Source organism: Leuciscus leuciscus (assembly GCF_965113295.1).
Source record: "Leuciscus leuciscus genome assembly, chromosome: 22".
In the NCBI taxonomy this organism is placed as follows: domain Eukaryota; kingdom Metazoa; phylum Chordata; class Actinopteri; order Cypriniformes; family Leuciscidae; genus Leuciscus; species Leuciscus leuciscus.
The window spans coordinates 36,838,721-36,859,737 of NC_138746.1; the positions used below are offsets into that span (position 1 = coordinate 36,838,721).

The window sequence follows — 21,017 nt, forward strand, 5'->3', positions numbered from 1 at the left end:
CAGGCTAGGTTTTTCCGTCACTTCTAAACAAATTCTGTCAATGACGGAAAGACTTCCTGTTATCGCGACCTCTGGGTTCAATATATGATTAACCCTCTGGCATCCCTTTATATGATGCATGTTTGGAGCGGCTCCTGAAATTAGTTTCATTCACAGAAACCACAAGACTTTTACAACCCATGACCCAATCACAGTCTCCCTGTACTGTTAATTACAGTATGTTTTCTTTTTATAAAAATTTTTTTATACATGCAAACTTATAGTAAATCAGGCCCGCCCTTACGAAAAAGAAGTATACTTCAAGTTCATTTTATGAAGTATATTTAAGTAATGTTCAAGTATATTTTTAAGTATACTTTATGTAGTAAGTCTATTAATGTCAATGTGTACTTGTAGTGAACTTGTAAGTGTACTATTTTAATACTGCTTGGGACTAAATTGGCCCACTTTTAGTATACAAAAGTATACGTTTAAGTGTACTATAAGTGTAACAGTAGTAAACTTTAAGTACACAACAAGGTTTCTCATTTGTAATGCATCTGTAATACAAGTGAACTTATAAGTATACTAGTACCTGTAGTTTACTATTTTAATACAAGTAGTAAATTTTTTAGTTTATGAAAGTACACGCTGAAGTGAACTCTCAGTAAACTACTAGTTTACTAGTTTACACTCCAAGTATACTTGTAATTTTTCTTTAAGTGAACATAACATTATACTTATAGTTTACTATTTATATATTATTGTTGCACTTGCAGTAAACTACTATGTTCAAATGTAGATATTATTTTTTTATACTTGAAAAATACCTTTAAATGTACTTTAACTCATTTTAAAAACATTTTATTAGCTTCATGCATCCTTTTTTATCAACACTTGAATGTCAGTAAGTTTCATAAAGAAAGACAACATTTTAAACAAAAAAGTTGAGAAAATCACATATTTGTCAAAGATGATCAGATTCAGAACGATGATCAAACACAGATGGAGAAGATCTGAACTGATGGAGCTTCAGTCGTTTTCTCTTCATGGGTTCGACAGTTCATTTGGAAACATTAAGCAGTTTTGATTTACACGCTGTTTAATGTTTGATGATCACGTTATTTTACATTTGCGTGAGCAATCTTCTATCACTTGTTTCAGCTTCTTCTTCACCTGTGTTTTGATCCGGAGATTCTGTACTAGTAGATGTGTCATAGCGCCCCCTAGCGTATACCTCTGAAAACATGGATAGCTGGAAAATTCAGTCAATAATGGGCAAAGAGTAAAGTAGAATTACAGTTTTTTACAATCGCTATGACAATTTTTTCAATACTTTTAACACATTTCATAAACTCTTAACGCACCAACAGTTAATTTCATGCTCACAATCACACATTATAAACTAAACTCCAACACTAATTTTCAAAATACAATAATACACTAGCAACAATACACTATGTCTACCAAAACACTGCAAACGTCTCAACATCAAATAATTTTTCAAAACACTAACATTTGTTCCCGTTCAACAGGAAGATTTAGTCAATCATAGCACAATGCCATAAAAACACTAACATCAGATGGAATTACAGAAACTGCATTATGTTATATGTGTCAGGGGTCTGCCCTTATACAACAGACAGTATCTTGTGTTGATCACAGATTGTGTTTTGCACTGCAGTTTCTTTTGAAGCCTCTCTACATTTTTGTTTTGTTGAGTTTAGGTCTTTTGCTGCAGAAATTCAATAAAAAAAGACCCATCTCAGAGTGCTTTATAGAATGTACGGTTGCAGTATACCATATGGTCATGCGAGTGAAAGAACCTCAACACCTGAGTGTGTTTCCTAGATGGGAATCAGCTGTGATTTATATATTGGCATTATTCAACCAGCTGTTTCTCAGTAACAATAGAATAAAATACAGGGGATATATGTGTGTTTCAGTTCACAGTATAAGCATCTGTTCACCTTGACTTTAGCCTGTAAGGTTAGGTTTAGAACATGGTGTTATCTGTTCTGACATACAGTGTTAAAGCATTGGTAAATTTGGCAGTAAAAATCCATTGTTTTGGTCTTGTTTGAGCTTGTGTGTAAAAGAAGTTCCAGCATTTTAAATTTGTTAATTGTATGAATTTTGTGTTAAAGCAACAAGAAATGTGTTAATAGTATAGCTTACACAGGCGGATGTAGTGCTAACTGTGTTAAGAGTTTTGGAAAATTGTTAAAAGTATTGAAAAATCTGTCATAACAATCGTAAAAAACTGTAAAGTAAAGTCCTATGTACTCTACCAGTGGATTAGCCTACACAAAAACTCAGATAGAATTAGAAACAGTTAGAAATATATCTGTTTTATATCAATATTCTAATCAATATTTTCAAACAATGTAAGTTTCATAAGACTAAAACTACGTAAAAGAAAGTATATTTAATAAGCTACTCGATCAAAAGAGTTAACACAACTACAAGCCAAGTATACTTTGAATACTTGAATTATACTTTAAGTATATCTCGATCAAAAGATTGAGTACAAGTACAGGCCAAATATACTTGCACTTTTCTCTCAGTATAAGTCAAGAACACTTAAGTGTAATTTGAAGTATATTTCTGAGAAGTACATAAAGTATATTTCTGAGAAGTATATAAAATGTAGACTGAAAGTATACTTTCTTATTTTTAATTTAAAAGAAGTGTACTAATAGAACGCTTGAGTAAACGTCTTCTTCGTGAGGGCGTGTCTCGGGCAGTGGGCTTGAGTTCAGAGATAATGCTGTCATTGAGATGAGAAACGACTGATCTGGCTTTTCATTTCGCAGTCTTTGTTACCCTGATGAGGTTGGCAGCTTGTGTGTTGAGCCGCAGAGTATCCACAGGGCTTCATAAAGCTAGGGTTTTTGAAAGGGCTGCCATTAAAAAAACAGTTGTGTCCAAGACAAAAATACACCATGATTGCAGCACGAAATCTGGATCCCTGAGATGTGGAACTTAAAATATAACATGGTCTGATGAGTTATCATTCACGTTTCCTGTAACCAGACTGGTTTACTGGTTTAGAGAAAGCCATCTTAACATTCGGCTAGCTTCATTGCCAATACAAGGCTTTAAACTCTTAAAAATAGTAGATCATATTTTTTGACACCAATGATTACTGTAAAGTCTGTTATTCTACTGCTGTTCTACTGTTTCTACTCAGTCTCCTTTGCTCTAGTCCCCGCCGGTCTTTAGTTGTGATGGGATATGATTTTGTTATTCTGCTGTGTGTCGTTAATATTCCTAGTTTGCCTGTGTATTTTTCTGCCTATGTTTTCCGATCTCTTTGTCGGTTGTCGTTAATGCTTATGTTGAGTTTGGTAATGCTTTCGTTCTATTAAAGTCCCCCTGTAGTCGATCCTTATATCCCTTAAAACTCATCTTTGATCACCAAAATGACATATTTAAACTTTTTTTTAAATTTCTTTTTTTAAATTTCTAAAATATCTTGAATGTAACACGACACCCTTGCCTCATTTAGGGTCTATGAATATGCAAATGAGCCCCGCCTCCACTCACTGGGTTCCACCACAGGGGTACTTTACATAAGTATTGTTTTAACTTCATATTCGTCATCGTGTTCCAGTTTGACACCACGCTTTGCTTCAACCTGACTTTTGCATTCATTCACACATTTCATTTTTGTATTTGCCTTTAAAGTTTCCAAAGCCTTTCATTTGTTGGATTACAGGAAGAAATACGGAGGCTGAAGAGAACATTTGAGCAGATTTACACTGTGGAGCTCAAGATGAGTAAATCGACTCTCACTGCTGTCTTTATCGGTAGGTGTTTTTTTACGATTTTCTTTTTTATATATATAAAATTGTACTTCTGAAAACCGGTATATTTACTTAAAGGTGTAATCACATGACCTTTTATTAGGGGTTCAAGCGCGTAGCCCTGTTACCCTATTGTAATTGTTGAATTTTTGAAGGATCAGCATTCTCCCCTAAAAGTGAGTGGGCAGACCAAACCGTAAGTCGTAGAGACTTGAAACTTTGAGGGCTGGTAGTACTCACACCGCCTACAACGTCACCAATGCTCGCCCCAAACGGCCTGATGGGGGCGCTACAGCGGTCAAAAGTACAAAATGGCTCATAACTCCTAAACCGTTATGCGAAATTTTCGGGTATTTTGGATTTTTTGAAAAACCTACGGTTGCGAGTTCTAGGTTTTTGGCCCAATCGGAATCAAACCGGTGCAGCAAGATTCTCTGAAGTCTGATTGTCAATAGTTCTCAATAAAACTACCCCCCAGGGGCCGCCAAAACGTTCGAAGTGGGAGGAGCCACTTTTACTAAAAATGGCTATAACTCGTGAACGGAATGAGACATTTTCACCAAACTCAGTGCACCTATGTAAGAGCTCATTTTGTGGTCGCGTTGAAGAGGACGTGGCGACTGGCCACTTGGTGGCGCTATAACAGGAAAAAACTGGAAAAAACATAAAATGGCTATAACTACTTCACCATTAGTCCGATTGACTTGAAAATTGGCATCCAGTGTCTTTGAAATTTGAACAGCTTTCAGACAAGGTTAACGGTTAGCGCCTTCACATTTTTCACGTGTGTAAAGGATTGTGTATCGTGTCATTTTTCACACACACCCACGACTGACATTCATTCCGCATAGTAGAATTCCTCTTTCTGAGCAACTTTGCCTCTAGGACTGCCGCCGTCCATCGCATCGTTCTTCAAATATTGGAGATTATTTCAAAAAACAACTTGTCCTGGGTTTTTGGCTCAACCTCGATTAAAACCTCTGCGGCACAATTCTCAGGACTCTCTAGGTCAACAGTTATCAAAAAAAGAAATAACTTTGGCCTCTGTATAGCTATAGCAGGGTCATTTAAAAAACAGGTGTGGCCAAGTCTACCCAAAAGCCTATCATTCCTAAATGAATGATTTCTATGTGAATATTAAGCGTAGCGTTAGTTCTGGCAGGTCATGTTAGTCAAGCTCGCATCAGCTGACTCTCAGCTGATCTTCGTCTACCTATAGGAACACGACGCCTATCACTGTATTCATATATAAGCTCCTCCAGTATTATCAACAGCTATGGCGTTTCTCAGGAGCGAATTACCCTCCTCCCTCCCCAGCTCCACCTCTCTCTGTCAGGATTTGGCCTTCTGAGTGCCCTTTGAATCAGAATAAATTCTCAAATTATGTTGTACTTAAAATCTTGAATTAATCATATCGGCAATACATTCATGTTGGTTCTGTTGTGTTTCCCTAAGGGGGGTTATTGATGCTCTTGTTCATGCTAGATTGCATTGATGCGCAGGGAGTTCTTGCCCAGAACAGAACCATACAGCTAATCCAAACTATATGCTAATGGCCAATCATATTTGACGATAGTGGTCTTGACAGAAATATAGTAAAGTGTCATTTATTCCTGTGATCAAAGCTGAATTTTCAGCATCAATTTTGTGGTTTCCTATTGTTATTGTCACTGATTTCACTGTTAAATATAAATCTGACACAGGCTTTATATGTATTTATATACTTTCATAAACAGTAAATATAAAGAAAAGTATTCATTTTAGAGTCTCTGTGATGTTCTACGCTGCTATAAGCGGTTTCATATGTGTCCATTATGACCACAAGACAAAACACTAGCTGGATTTACAGCCCGTTCAACATCAGAGAGGTGGAAGGGACGAGTATTAGGGAGATAAAGCACTTACGCTCTATTTCGGATCACAGTTTGACTGCTACTCTGAGTTCTGAAAATATGCCAGGAATAGTCTTACATTGGTCTTATTTGATTTCAGAGAACGTAATAACTTGAATAATGTTGTCTTGTAATTTGCTTTTGCATTATGTTCTGTATGTTCCTAGCATTTCTGCTGACTTCCAGTGGAGCAAAGCCAAATGGAAAGAACAAGAAGCAAAAACAAGGTAGCTTCAACGGGGGGGGGGACCCTTTCAAAATGTACTCCTTTTTACCATATTTACACCTAAATGGTGCATATTAGTATCTCAAAGGTACATCTAAGTACCTAAATGGTATATATTAGTAGCTACTGAAAGATTTTTTTTTTTTTTTTGAGACTCTATGCTAATAGTAATTTGCATGTTTGCCACATTCTTCTGACACTGATTCTGCTTTTCCAGTCGTTCCAGCAATTGAATGTGAAATGCGGGCTGGAAAGATCAATCTCCAAGAGTTTATCGTGAAGTGTCCAGGGAACTGCCGGGAGAGCAAGGAGAAGGTCTATGGAACGGGTGTGTTTGCCTCAATCTCCAGTATCTGCAATGCTGCTATTCACAGGTGAGCTCAAACAGCTTGTGTTTAATGAGACCCGATGTTATGAGACTAGCCTGTGCTAGTTTAATGAGATGTTAAAGTTTTATCAGTATTAGGGTAAAACACAATACTATGCAAACGCTTGGACTGCCTTGACCAAATTACAAGTTGCTAATCTAATCGAAAAGAAACTAACACAAGTTTATTTTTTTAACTAACACATTAAAAAATACATACTATCAGTCTGTTCTTTGTTGAGTAAGAAGTTTTCAATGCTATTTTATTAATAAAAGTTCTTTGAAGGAGTCCTATGGTGCTGTTTTCCATGTTCGTCTTTCTTTAGTGTGTAATGTTGCTGTTTGAGCATGAAAAGCTCCGGTTATTCTCTATATCAGAGTCAGTGTTTCAATATTCCTCATTTAAATAATTAATATGCAGAATAAAGGGGCGGGGCCTAGTTGAGTTAGTTAGTAGTGTGTTAAACTGGCAGTTATGGTAAGGGGCGGGACATTTCCCAAACACACTCGAAGCGCTCGACCAATCACAACACACTGCTACAGCCGACCAATCAGAGCACAGTGTGCTTTTCAGAAGGAGGGGCTTCATAGAGACAGGAAGTAAACAGAGCGTTACTGACAGACTGGGAAGAGAGGAGCCGCAACAATGGAGAATATGAGGAAATTAATCAACATCTGAGCATGGAAACCTAGTAGATCCCAAAAACAACATCAAGACTTTGTACTATGACCTCATTCATGTTTTACCCCACATGATAGCAGCTCAACAGCTGCTATCATGTGGGCTGTAGTTCTTGTTGTTCTTAGTAGTTGTTGTGGTGTGGGGGAAATTAAGCTTTTTATAGCATTCCTTACCAGTCCGAACCCTGTATATGAGGCTGTGGCTGTACCTCAAGCAGGGAGAAGATGTCTTTAGAGATCGCTTAAGGTCTTCCCTGCTTTGCGAGCATCTGGTAGTATCTGATCCTCAGGCGTCTGTTTAGAGGGGCTCCTGAGAGGTTTGGAGAGTACATGAATTTATATCATGGCCTTAGAGGTCAAGTTCTGACACTATGAAACTTGATAAATGAGCAGATTTACACAGGGGGATCAGGTTGCACAAAATGCCTCTTCAACAAATACCGTTTCTTATTGCTTGCTGTGGTGTATCGGTCAGTGCACATGTGGGCTGCTGGTCTGCATCATGTCTAGGACTCATTCCCTGCTCTCTCCTTGGTCTCCTTTCCCTCTTATACTTTGGTACACATTTTGTACACCGCAGTATAAGGCAGATTGCATGCATTGAGTTTGGATTATCTCCAGAAGTGATTAAACCCTCTTTGCCATTGGATCTCAGTCAAATTTAAGTTGCAAGATCTCAATTGAATTGCGTATCTAATTAAGTAAATGCATTTGCATAGCATTCTATAATTAGCTGTAAATTAAATGTAATGTTTTGTCTAGATATTTGCTTAAAGCTACCGAGTTTACTGGATCTCACATGCATGGTGTTTTGCTGTTTGTTGTTTTCAGTGGAATCATCACTAACTCTGGAGGAAAGGTAATCGTGATGAAGATGGCAGGACAGGCGATCTACAAGGGCAGCTTTGCCCACGGCGTCCGATCCCTGTCCTTACCCAACTGGAGAGAATCATTTTCTGTCTCAGGTAGGGTGAACTTTACTCTGAGCAAACGCTCCTACATTTAGGCTCGCTATAGAGATCAAAATGAAATGAGAAACATGGAAAGACACACTCATTTCGTAAGAAACTTACTTTCTCATATTTTTTAACTTATGTTTTGAATGATGGATTTATAACCTTTGGTTGTATGTGTCAGTGGGTAAACCAAAGAAGGGAGTGATATATCCATCCACTCTGGTCTTTGTACACTCAAGACCCACCAAAGTGAAAACAGGTTAGTGTCTTAGCCAGATAGCAATGCTAGTTTGTCATATTTCTATGTCTTTAAGTCTTTAGCTCAAACAATAATGCATGGCGCTAACAATGCCAAGATCATGGGATTGCTAAACATTGGCAGAACCTGATAGAGTGTGGATCCATGGTCAGAATCTTGTTCACAGGAGCTCTTTGATGATGAATGTCAGTGTCCAGTAGCAGCTCATCATCCATTCATGTTTCCTAAGGTGAATCCAAAGACCTGTCGTACTCCACAGTGTCACCAGTGACAGAGGCTCCAGAGGCGGAGCCGAGCACCACCACAGCTCCGCCCACAACCACTCCTGTGACCACGCCCACATCCACAGCTCCGCCCACAACCACATTAGCCAAGCCACGGGCCACCGTTCATAAAGTCCGCGAGGCAGGTGAGCCAATCTGTTCAATGCCTGTTTCAATCTTTCATTTAATACCTTGAATGAATCCTAGTCCCTCATAGTAAAATCAATCCAATGCTTTTATCCATTTGTTCTTGGGTCAGTTTTTCAGTACCCTCTTAAAATGAACATCCTGACTGGACAATATGGATCAGGTTCCCTTTCAATCCATCCTTTTCCTCTCTCTGTTTCTAAAGCAAAATCTTTCTTTCTGATCTAGGCAGCAGTCACCCGTATTTCAGCTCTGTTGCACGTAAGTCGAGCGGGCATGTCGAAGCCTCCCTCATGTGGGACGTGTGTTCTCTGCTTTCTGCTGTCGTATCATTTTACTCAGAGATCTCTGGGGTTTTGGGGGGTTTTTTTGTGGTGGTTTACAGAGCTAATGGTCTCTTGCAGTTTTCCTTTGATTCTTGTAATTGTAGTAACCGTCTGTGACTTTTGGGGTGTAGATGGTGTTGGCCTGTGAAATCCCTTTTTTAAAATCTAATCCACTTTAAAGTACGCATGAAACAGCATTTACCTTCCACAACATGACGAGGGACAAAGATAATCAATATGGTGGAGTTTTATTTTATCCACTGATTACCATACCAGTGACAATTGTAGTTGAAGCCAGTGTTGGGGAAAGTTACTTTTAAAAGTAATGTTACAATATTGCATTACTCCCTAAAAATGAACTAATTACATAACTTTTTATGTAAAGTAATTTAAAGGAAATGTACATTTTATGCAGAGGAATGCATTACGTTTTTTCTCACCTGCTCTTACTTTACACATTATATTTTTAAAAATATGATTACATAATACACACTACTTGTAAAAAGTTACTTTACTAGTTGCATCAAAAAGTAATCTGATTACATAATGCATATTGTAAAACGTTACTTTACTCTTTATATAAAAAAGTAATCGGATTACATAATACACGTTATTTCTAATGCGTTACTTGTTATATCAAAAAGTAATCGGATTACATAATACACATTACTTCTAATGCGTTACTTTACTTGTTATATCAAAAAGTAATCTGATTTTGTAATGCTTGTTACTTGTAATGCGTTACTTGTTACATCAAAAAAAGTAATCTGATTACATAATACAGGTTACTTTACTAATTATATTAAAAATTCTGATTAATACAAATTACTTTTTAAAAAGTTACTTTACTAGTAAAGTCATCTGATTACATAATGCATATTGTAATGCATTACTTTACTCGTTATATCAAAAAGTAATCTGATTACATAATACACATTACTTCTAATAAATGATTCCTTATATATAAAAGTAATCTGATTACATAATACACGCTACTTCTAATGCGTTACTTTACTCGTTATATCAAAAAGTAATCTGATAACGTTATACACATTACTTCTAATAAATTATTCATTATATATAAAAGTAATCTGATTACATAATACATATTGTAATGCGTTACTTTACTTGTTATTTAAAAAGTAATCTGATTACATAATACACGTTACTTCTAATGCGTTACTTTACTCGTTATATCAAAAAGTAATCTGATTACATAATACACGTTACTTCTAATGCGTTACTTTACTCGTTATATCAAAAAGTAATCTGATTACATAATACACATTACTTCTAATAAATAATTCATTATATTTAAAAGTAATCTAATTACATAATACACACTACTTCTAATGCGTTACTTTACTTGTTAAATCAAAAAGTAATCTGATTATATAATGCACATTACTTTACTAATTATATAAAAAATTCTGATTAATACAAATTACTTTTTAAAAAGTTACTTTACAAGTAGCATCCAAAAGTAATCTGATTACATAATGCACGCTACTTGTAATGCTTTACTCCAACACCGGTTTGAACACCAGTTGTGTCAAAGGCAAAGTGTATTAATACTAACATTTTGATAAAGGTTAAAGATATTTTTTTCTTAGAATAAAATGCACTGATGAATCCTGTACAGTTCATGTTGACTTTAAGGTTACTGTTACAGCTGAAAAAGAATCAGAATATATCTATTGCTTCAATATCTATGTTCTCTCTAAATGCGGCATGTAGGACAATCCCAGAGTGCCCAAGGAAAGGGTCCTGCGCAAGGTATGTCCTGCTTTAACACTGTGTAGTCTTCACTTCCTGTCAGTAACACAAGCCCTAAACTCTAACCCTAACATTTGTCTTAAGCATTTAGAGGCAGCTCAGTCTATGCCAATAGGTTTTTACCACGCACAAACACAGGTAAACCACTCTCCTATTACTCTGTCTGTATTTCCTTTATTGTGATGTCTGACTGTTGTGCTTTGTTTTTAAGTACTTTGTACTCTAATACTTTCTCAAAGTAAATAGCTTGATTGAGTTTTACTGGTGATTGTTTGTGTCCTGAGCTGGATGAGTTGTGTTGATCTTGCTGTTTCTTCTATTGTACGTCTATGTCTCTTCAATCCAAATGTGAATGTGTTCCAAAATCTGTTGTACGTGTCACTTCCTGCTGCCAGCTGGTGGCACTATGGCTGTGAACAACAGTAGCAACATTCATGTGATCAGCCCTCATGAGCAAACATACAATTTAATCTAAATCAGAAAATGCACGAGTATATGAGACTCTTCCTGTTTCTCTTTTTTGGCATTAATTCCCTTGCCATGGCAACATCATTCAAGATATCAAAAATCTACTCGCAATTGAGCACCTTTAATGTCTTGGCATCATCTCGGCCAGCAGCCATGTCACCCCGTAGCCCAAGACTGGTTGCCCACTGAAGCTAAGCAGGGTTGAGCCTGGTTAGTACCTGGATGGGAGACCTCCTGGGAAAACCAGGTTGCTGCTGGAAGAGGTGATAGTGAGGCCAGTAGGGGGCGCTCACCCTGTGGTCTGTGTGGGTCCTAACGCCCCAGTGTAGTGATGGGGACACTATACTGTCAAAGAGCACCGTCCTTCGGATGAGACGTAAACCGAGGTCCTGACTCTCTGTGGTCATTAAAAATCCCATGGCACTTCTCGTAAAGAGTAGGGGTATAACCCCGGTGTCCTGGCCACATTCCACCCATTGGCCCTTAACAATCATGGCCTCCTAATAATCCCCTTACACTGAATTGTCTCTATCACTGTCTCTCCTCTCTCCACCTGTAGCTGGTGTGTGGTGAGCGCACTGGCGCCGTTGTACTGTGGCTGCCGTCGCATCATCCAAGTGGATGCTACACACTGGTGGTGGTTGAGGAGAGATCCCCTGATATGATTGTAAAGCGCTTTGGGTGTACAGTAGTACATATGAAAGCGCTATATAAATGCCTCATTCATTCATTCATTCATCTTTACCAAGTTTGGTGAGAATCTCCTTGGAGGAGTTCAAATTGAGGTAGAAAAAAATCAAATTCTGCAATTTTCAAAGGATTCTCATTTAAATCCAAGATGGCCGACTTCCTGTTGGTTGGAGCTAATGAAAAAAATCAAACCAAAATTTATTCAAACACCTTCAACATTTCTCACATTATCAAAGTTTATTCGCTATAGTTTAGAAAATCCGAATAATTTTTGGTACCAAATGTGTATAAATGTTACTGGTAGTCACTGTATGAAGAATGTTTGGGTATAATATGTCACAGTTTACTTTATTTTGCATAAATGAACTATAGTGTTCTGCACACACTAGTGAAAAAAAAAATGATATCTGGTGTCTGAATAATGTTTGGTTTGACTGTATACGGAGTTTGGTGACTCAGGGCATGGACCAGCATAGTAAACGAGCCAATACATGTTAATTCCAGACACTCTTCAGGCTGGTTAGTGATTAACCTGTAAGCATGAATGTTCTAGGTCTAGTTGGCTTTGACAGGTTTCCATTGTTGATGTAAATGTACTGTATTCTTCCAGTGAGTGCAGCTTTAGATGTGTCTGAAACATGTGTATGTTTTGACGGCAGGTGTGCACAGGCCAGAGATCAGCTCCACCATCCGACGACAGCCGCACGTTCCCTCAGCTTCAGGTTTGCATGACTCCTTCACTCAGACATCACTCAGTAGCAGCTGCAGTGCAGGCATGAACTCTTGCTTTCTTCTCTCTTGGATATTGTTCCATCTGTTTCACATTGATAAGCAGCCTTGAGTCGGGTGCAGCCGCAGTCTGAGAGAAAGCAGCACACGCCGCAGTCTAATCCCAGTAAGTATCTGCAGATGCCGTCTATTAGCATGTGTGTGTCTTTCAATGTGTGCTGATACACATCAAACAACACAATTAAAGAAGTCCAATGGGATCAGGTAAAGCACCTTTATACATTAGTAAGCCTCTCCAATGAACAAATCATACATGCCAGTAAACAAATATTGAGCTTTCTACTTCACCAGTGTCATTGATGTCAATTAAGTTAAAGACCAGTAATAAACTAGATGCTAGTGTACTAGCCCTGTCATTTGTTCCTAAGGCATGAACACGGATCTTTCGTTTGATTTGTCACTGATTCCTGAGACTTACTGTATATCTGGCACAAAATATCTGATGATTTTATACTACAGATCAATAAACAGGATGTTAATATTTAACTTGATTTTTACATGCAATTTTGCCACTAACTTTGCTATCTTGTCAAATAAGACAAACAAAGTCAAACCTGTGACACTTGTGTCTCTGAGCAACACAGTTGTAATGTTTGTTTATGAGTTTGTTTGATCACCAAAATTACATATTTAAATGTTTTTTCTTTGAAAAAAAACAAAACAAAGTTACGCCTTAAAATATCTTGAATGTAACTCGACACCCTTGCCTCATTTAGTATGCGCGGTTCTATGAATATGCAAATGAGCCCCGCCTCCACTCACTCACTCAGCTCAGAGATCCACTGGTTGACGATCACACGTTGATCTGATTGGTTACAAGTTAGTTTGTGACGTCAGAAACACCAGCGATTTCAAAGCGTGTTTTTGAGACTGTCTTTGGTTCACTGCACCCCCACCACTCCCCACTCCCCACTGACTGTTTATCCAGAACAAACACAGATAAGTGGAGTGTGTCAGGATTCAGAGAAGGGAGGACCAGGCGCAGAATGAACAGGGAGTGATATTTATTGACAAAGACAAAACACAGGCAGGAACAGTCAAACAATAGAGCAGGGAACACAGCTGGAGAACACACAACAAGAGATAACAGACACAAAAAACTGACAACTATGGCTAGAAAAACAAAAGACCAATTAATAACTGGAGGCAGCAAAGGAGAAAATAAGGTAAATAAATAATTTCTCAAAATAAGTAACTAGTACTTACAAACAAACAAAAGACTGCAACCTTGCAGAGAACTAGAGAAAAAGAAATAAAAGATTACTTGACAAAAAATAAAGAGCAGTAAAAACAAGGCTTGAGAGAACTAGAAGTAATTAAAGAAGAGAGCTAGACAAAACACAGGGACAAAGAAACTAGAATTGAACAAAACAGAAATAATCAAACAAGGAAAACTAAATCTACAGTAGCACTGACTGACAATTTCTGCGATAACCGCATACACACGATGAACACAGACACTGCACAAAACAAACCAGCAAAGACATGAGGGAAAGAGGCTCAATATAATGGGACCAGAGCACATGAGGATCAGGAGAGCGCAGTTAGTGAAAGAGGACAAGACGTGGACTAAACCAGGGGGCGGGGTTACAGGAAACAAGGGGGCGTGGTGACAGGAAACAAGGGGGCGGGGTAACAGGACACAAGGGGGCGTGGTTACAGGACACAAGGGGGCGTGGTAACAGGAAACAAGGGGGCGTGGTGACAGGAAACAAGGGGGCGTGGTGACAGGACACAAGGGGGCGTGGTAACAGGAAACAAGGGGGCGTGGTGACAGGACACAAGGGGGCGTGGTAACAGGAAACAAGGGGGCGTGGTGACAGGACACAAAGGGGCGTGGTTACAGGAAACATGGGGGTGTGGTAACAGGAAACAAGGGGGTGGGACAAGAGGAGCACATGACCAACACAAACACACAGAGCCATGTTGTCACGTTCCACACACCAAGGAAAGGGAGAGAAACAGGTGGATCCAAATACAACACTTTCTTTATTAGGGCAATCCAATTCGTCGTCATCCATGCAGGGGTCCAGATCCATGTTAGCAGTCCAATACAGTATAACAAAATAAACAAACAAGGAACAAAACAAACTCAAACTAGGAAACCGACTTGAAGAAGTGTAAGTGACATACAACATTAGCCGCGTTTCCACTGTCGGGCCAGGGCCGGGCCGTGCTAGTGCGTGCCAGGGCCAGTCGCGTTTCCACTGTCACTTCCGGGGCTTGATCGGGGCTTACTCGGGGCCAGCGGCCAGGATTTCTGGCCCGTCGAATACCTTGGGCCAGAGCGGGCCAGCTCGGGCTAGAGGAGTGGTTACGAACAGGCGGAGTTCACCTGAGTCGGGAGACGGCAGCGCCGGATGATTCTGTCAGCATTAAAGACTTTTAAAATAATTTAACTCGCGTTCATGTTTGAATGCCTTGTGTTTGTGATGCAAAAGACTATGCGCGCTAACCATTACCATGGTAAACATAGTAAACGCTTGAAGATACGCATAGTAAAAAAACATACGCTTGAAGAAATCAGACCAATCATAAAGGCTATCACAGTCATGTTTTTATTTGATCTGTCAGTAGCCTACGTCTCGTCTCTTTATACCGGACTATCATAAAATAAAGCAACTTTTTTTTCGGGAGCTTCCTCTGTTTCTCTGACTGAAAATATCTGTATGGGAGTCGAGAGAGTGCTAAAGCTCCTCAGGTCATATTTTTGGTGGCATATATTTTTAGAAATTATCATTCTTTCTAAATGTGATGTAAATATGTCCTGTAACTACGTTACCAGATAAACAGTAACAGACGCGACTGAAGAAGTAAGTGTGTCCTCTTTCTTTTGTGAAATAGACCTAACGGTCATTTATTTCTGAGTGACTAATGTGCAATTTTGACATAAATTAATTCATTATGATCAATGTATCACTTTTTATTGTAAACCTGTGGTAAAACATCGATGCTTGGGTTTTAAATATTCAAGTAAACAATAAAAATGCCAGCAAACGGCCGCTTTTATCATGTTTGTTTTCAACGCTGTTTCCAGTGATTTCTGATTAGTTTTCTGATAAAACTTCCATTTGTTGGTGAATGGGTTAGTGTGACGTTGTTCCAGAGAGGCGTGTTACGGGCGTGTTTTAGTGAAGCGCTGTGGAGCTTCTGGCACGACAGTGGAAACGCAGGCCTGGTGCTATTAGCCCGAGGCTATCAGCCCGGCACGGCTCGTTTAAAGCCCTGGCCCGGCCCTGGCCCGACAGTGGAAACGCGGCTAATGACTCCGTGACATGAACTAACACAACAGGGTATTTATGCACAGACACTAACAACATAAATGGAAACAGCTGGGTGTAATCACAAGTGATGGGAACAAACAAGGAATCATGGGAAATGTGGTTCCAGGAAGAATGGAGACTGGAAGGAAGGGACCTCTAGTGACACTCAGTGGAACACAACAGACACTGTGACACATGTGCTCAAACACACGACAAACATAGAAACATGAAACAAAGACAACACAGACAAGGCTGCCAGGGCAGAACCCTGACAGAGTGAAACAAACAGCAAAAAGTCGAAATATCTGGACTAAATATCAGAGATCTTGAAATTGTGTTCAGTCAGTCTAATTTGAGGACCGGAACTAACTGTTCTGTAATTAAAGATGAATACTAAAATGTTAACCCAAAAGTACCAGTTCATTATTTTAAAACCGCCTGTGCCCAGACCATAACTTCATATGTTTTGTGTCTCTAGTTTTTTATTTTATTTAATTTTTTTAACAATTTCCCAGAACTTTGGTAAAAGAAATACAAAATATAAAGCTTTTCTTGCTCAGTGCCTCCTTTTATATTTCACCTGTAGTTTAATTAATATTTCCATGCTTCGTTTTGTCTCTTGTCTAGCGAGAATCAGTTCAAGTCCATTTCATGTCTTGTATGTTGGTAATGTATTGTAAGCAGTTTCTAAATCTCCCTGTCTAGCATTGGCACGACGAGATTGGACGCACCCTGCGTACGCACGACCTGATTGGTTCTCTGGCACCAGAAGGCCAACAGGTATCTGCAGGCCCATCCAGTCCAATAACGTAACCCTCCATAAGCAAACATTAAAGAAGACATAAACGAAGGCTAAACATGCTTTTAAATTCCGAGTGAATATCCATAAACTCATGATAATTCATGCTAATCCTGTCTAAATCTGACATGAGGCCCAACCATCACTTTCTGTGTTCAGATAGTAGCCACTCAGTGCCAAACACAGGCTATAAATGGAGCCGGACGAGCATTGCTGACCCCGCAGGTGAGGAGAAATGTAGAAATGTTGTTATACTGTAAATCCACTACAGTACCAGAGGAGAATAAAACAGAAACACATAAATCTGCATTATGGCTTCATAGTGTGCATAGCACATGTCTGTTTTGATCACCATAGCATCATATCAATATATGATGTTCCTACAAAGTCTGCTACTGATTTGTACACTGCATTCACTTCCTTCATGTGGTTTAAATAGACCATGACACAAGCTTTCAAGGCGTTTAATAAATCCATGCCAATGTGCGGCCCATATGATATCAAAACATTCAGAGCATGTGTTTCTGCTATATGACTCTGGCTTTATCATCCATGTCAGAGAACAGGTGGTACGCTACGATTTTCTTTACAGCTTTTGATTGTCTGGCTTTTTTCGCTAACACATTCACACAGGTATTATGGGTATGTTTTCCATAATGCACTTCGCTGAACTAACAGTTCCTGCACATGCTAACCTAACCCTCTCTTCTGCAGTTCTCGACCCAAGGCCTGATAACACAGAGTATGAGCACCCGTATAACTTTGGACAGTTTTGTAAGTATTCTCTTATTTTATTTTGGAGTAATGCAAAATAAAGCATAATAGTCTATGTGAAGAGTATGGGCTCTATCTCGCACCCAGAGCAATTGACTTAGTACACCGACGCATGTATCATTCCTATTTTTCACCCGCCCACAGCGGACTTTTCCCTCCACAGACGCACGTCGGTAAATTAGGGAATGAACTTGCGCTCCCGGGGGCGGTTCAGCGAAAAGGGGAGGCGTGTTCCGGCGCAAACGTTCCCTGGTGCTATTTTCCAGTTCCAGAAAACAATTCCGCCACTGACCAGGAGAAACCTAGTCTAAAGTCAGTGGAGCGTTCAGATGCTATTTTAAGGGCACATGCTTGGCCATAATGTAGCGTGTGCACAACACACACACACTTTGCTTCTCTCATCTACACAGAAGCAGCACTTCTCATTTTTGCAAATCATAGGCTACTACAAGGAAAAATATTAACGCATGAGGGAAATCACTGTTGTGTCCATGAAGATGTGAAAAAATAGGCATAAATCTAGCTTACACATTTACTCAAATTATTATACGCCTGTTTAACCGAAGCTAATCTGGGTGTGTTTCTCCATCCCCAATGTCACTTCTCTGTGTTTTACGGCCCTGACGAGAACGTCGGTCTCCTCGGCTGTGAACCGCTCCTGGCGTGCGTCTGGCAAATCCGCAACCCGCCATGGAACAAGCACGCCTGCTCTTAAAGGGAATGTGAGATGTCGCTCTGATTGGTTTATTTCACGTTACGCCCAAACCACACCTATGAGTAATGAAGCTACTTCAGACCAACACATTTTAGATTTGCGTCGGAGAGTCATTTATCCCGCCGGTATAACAGCAACAGCGCCGAGATCCGCCCACAAAGTTACTTGCGTTTCGCGCTTGATACTTACGTTTCAGATCGTTAAAATAGGTCCCATTATCTTACTGTTTACATGTGCTATAACACATATGCAATGTTCCATATGTGTTAAAACAAGGGTTTCCTATTGAAATAAAATCGTAAACTATCCCAAGCTGGTTCGCTGGTCTTAGTTGGTTGAAGCCGGTCTTCCAACATGGCCGAGATGATCTGGTAGAGTGCGTCTCCCAGAAGTTGTCTCATATTTAATGAAGCAAAAAATTGCATCATTGATTCTTTTATTTTCCTGTTTATGACTGGAGAAGCTGCTTTGAAACGATCCGTATTATATAAAGTGCTATACAAATAAGCGTGACAACTAAGACTTGTAGACATTTAAAAAACTACTAGGGAGTGTTTTTATCACAGCCTTAAATGTTTTAAATGAATGTGTATGTGTGTGTATGGTAATGTATTTTTGCACGACTTTCAGGAGATTTTAACTCTCCAGATGTTGAAAATAAGATCTTGTTCTTAAGTGACTTGCCTGGTTAAATAAAGGTTAATAATAATAAATTATACTCATGAAGCAAAATAAAATAGTATATAGAGAACAGAACAAATAAATGCATCTTCGAGAATACAAGTGAGTATAGGAATGTTAGGAGGCTTGCAGTGAGTCTTTGATGGCAGTGTTGGACTGCACACGATCACGATACTGTCTGTCCCCATGTCTGGATCCAGAGGAGTCTGTGCTGGGAACTTCAGTCTTCTGCTGCTGGATTCTGGGTTTGTACCACAGGGTCGGTTTCATGAGAAGAAGTGTATGGCCCTCGGCTGTATATGTTTAAAACCACAGGGCTCGTGGCTGATCTGAGAACTGTTACTGGTGTTACTGTAGTGAGGAGGGTCACCATCACTGTGAGTCACTGTGTCTTTGTGAAACTGGAGGCCAGACTCATGTGTACATGATTTCTGCTTCCAGCTCCTGAGCCAGAAGACCACAAGACTCCGCCTGAGACGAGCCACAGCAGAGGTGTGTCACAAACACAAGCACATTTATATACAAAAGCCCACAGTTCTTCCACAATGCACAATATAGCCCAGTGTCTGCTTAAAGTGCACCTATTATGCTGTTTTAAAGGTCCCTGATGTTGTTTTGGAATCTATTACGATACGTTTACATGCATCCAAGATAAAAAAAAAAACACTTTATTTTCCTCATAATCTCCACTGCAGCTTCAGCTCTTTTCTCTCAGTGTCTGAAACGCTTCCATCAAAGATTCAGTCTCTCTAAACCCCGCCTCTCTGAGAGATGCTCTGCTCTGATTGGTCAGATGATTCAGTCTGCTGTAATTGGTCAGAAAGCAAACGCTCATTATCATATGTGACACAGCTCTTGATCACAGTGATACGAACATTAACGATGGCGTGGGTTTTACCGTATCAATCTCATCAAAGTGGATTTGCTTTGTCAGCAGAAACAGCGTCTTCTCGACACGAACAACACGAACCAAACTCTTCCAGTCTCAGATAAACTACAGTGTTTGAGGGCGGAGCTAAGAGACACTGCTCAGCCAATCAAGACCAGAGGCGGGCATTATGAAAATTAGTTACAAACCTAAATAGATTCATCAGGAAGTGAGACTGAATTACTAACGACTCTTTTCAGTTCAGAATCACTTCTTTCTTTTGGAAGACTTTCTTTTCTTTGCTCTATGAAACTTTGCAGATCTTTAACACTCACAAACATCTCCATTACACACTACATGACAAGGAATATCAGAAAAAAAGCATAATGGGGCACTTTAAGAAACTGTGATTGGATATTGGATGTTTTTTTAATGATTGTGTGATTAATCATTAATTAGTGTGATTACTGTCACAGAGGCGCCTGCGGAGTCTAACCCGTTCGAGTCAGGTGAGGAAACGAATGACTGACTGAAGTATTTATAGAGGAAGATAAAAGCCTTCAGTGCAACACAAGCTCACTGGAAAAACGGTAACACTTTAGAATACTGTTCCTTCATTAATGAATAACTACACAGGAACAAATGAGTAATGCATTAGTAACACTCTAGTAACTACTAGTAGTTCACTATTAGCTAATCAATAACTACTATTTTTCATACCTCACTGAAGACTATAAGACCTACTATATACAGGTTAATAATTAATATTTATAATGCACAATGTTTAATATAAGGTAATGGTAGCCCATTAGTAATGAATCAAGTGTTACTACATCCTTCTAAAGGAACTACTAATAATTTGGATCAGTATTCTAAAGTGAAAAACATGATAACAACCTAATATTGACTGAAGTCATTGTAAGCTTTTAAGGCTTTTGTAAGGTTTTTGTAAGGTTTTTGTAAAACAAGTTGTCAACAGCCTATAAATGAACATTCAAATTCATAACTAACAGTGGATGAAAACAATCATTCATACAAATTGTCGCTCTACTGTGAATTTGCTTGATCATTTACAATAGAGATTGATCGCTAGCTGCTAGAAACATAACGTTATATGTTGTATTCACCAAAGCTAACGCTGACTGCATAGTTCTAGCTAATTACATCCTTGTGTTGGTTTGGCGAACATGAACATCCGTTTAGAAAGAAAGATGGATTTACCTGTTCTGCAAAAACAGAGCAACTGAATGTGGATTGGAAGCCCTTCTGCCGGCGGAGTTCTCGCCACC

General features: G+C 39.1%; 1 protein-coding gene across 7 annotated transcripts in view; it reads left to right on the forward strand.

Annotated features, from left to right (window-relative positions):
* Positions 1–21,017, forward strand: part of vit (vitrin) — a 57,179-nt gene that overhangs the window by 18,593 nt on the left and 17,569 nt on the right. The window contains exons 2-17 of one of the 7 annotated variants that reach the window (XM_082153756.1): positions 3,701–3,791; positions 5,848–5,907; positions 6,124–6,280; positions 7,786–7,919; positions 8,092–8,169; positions 8,399–8,578; positions 8,808–8,840; positions 10,643–10,681; positions 10,766–10,819; positions 12,499–12,561; positions 12,675–12,734; positions 16,597–16,671; positions 16,850–16,915; positions 17,405–17,464; positions 19,302–19,352; positions 20,205–20,237. In XM_082153756.1, coding sequence (XP_082009882.1) covers positions 3,758–3,791; positions 5,848–5,907; positions 6,124–6,280; positions 7,786–7,919; positions 8,092–8,169; positions 8,399–8,578; positions 8,808–8,840; positions 10,643–10,681; positions 10,766–10,819; positions 12,499–12,561; positions 12,675–12,734; positions 16,597–16,671; positions 16,850–16,915; positions 17,405–17,464; positions 19,302–19,352; positions 20,205–20,237 — 1,177 coding nt within the window. In that variant the 5' untranslated portion in view covers positions 3,701–3,757. The remainder of the gene's footprint in view (positions 1–3,700; positions 3,792–5,847; positions 5,908–6,123; positions 6,281–7,785; positions 7,920–8,091; positions 8,170–8,398; positions 8,579–8,807; positions 8,841–10,642; positions 10,682–10,765; positions 10,820–12,498; positions 12,562–12,674; positions 12,735–16,596; positions 16,672–16,849; positions 16,916–17,404; positions 17,465–19,301; positions 19,353–20,204; positions 20,238–21,017) is intronic. The other 6 variants (XM_082153758.1, XM_082153757.1, XM_082153759.1 and 3 more) reach the window with 6 other exon arrangements.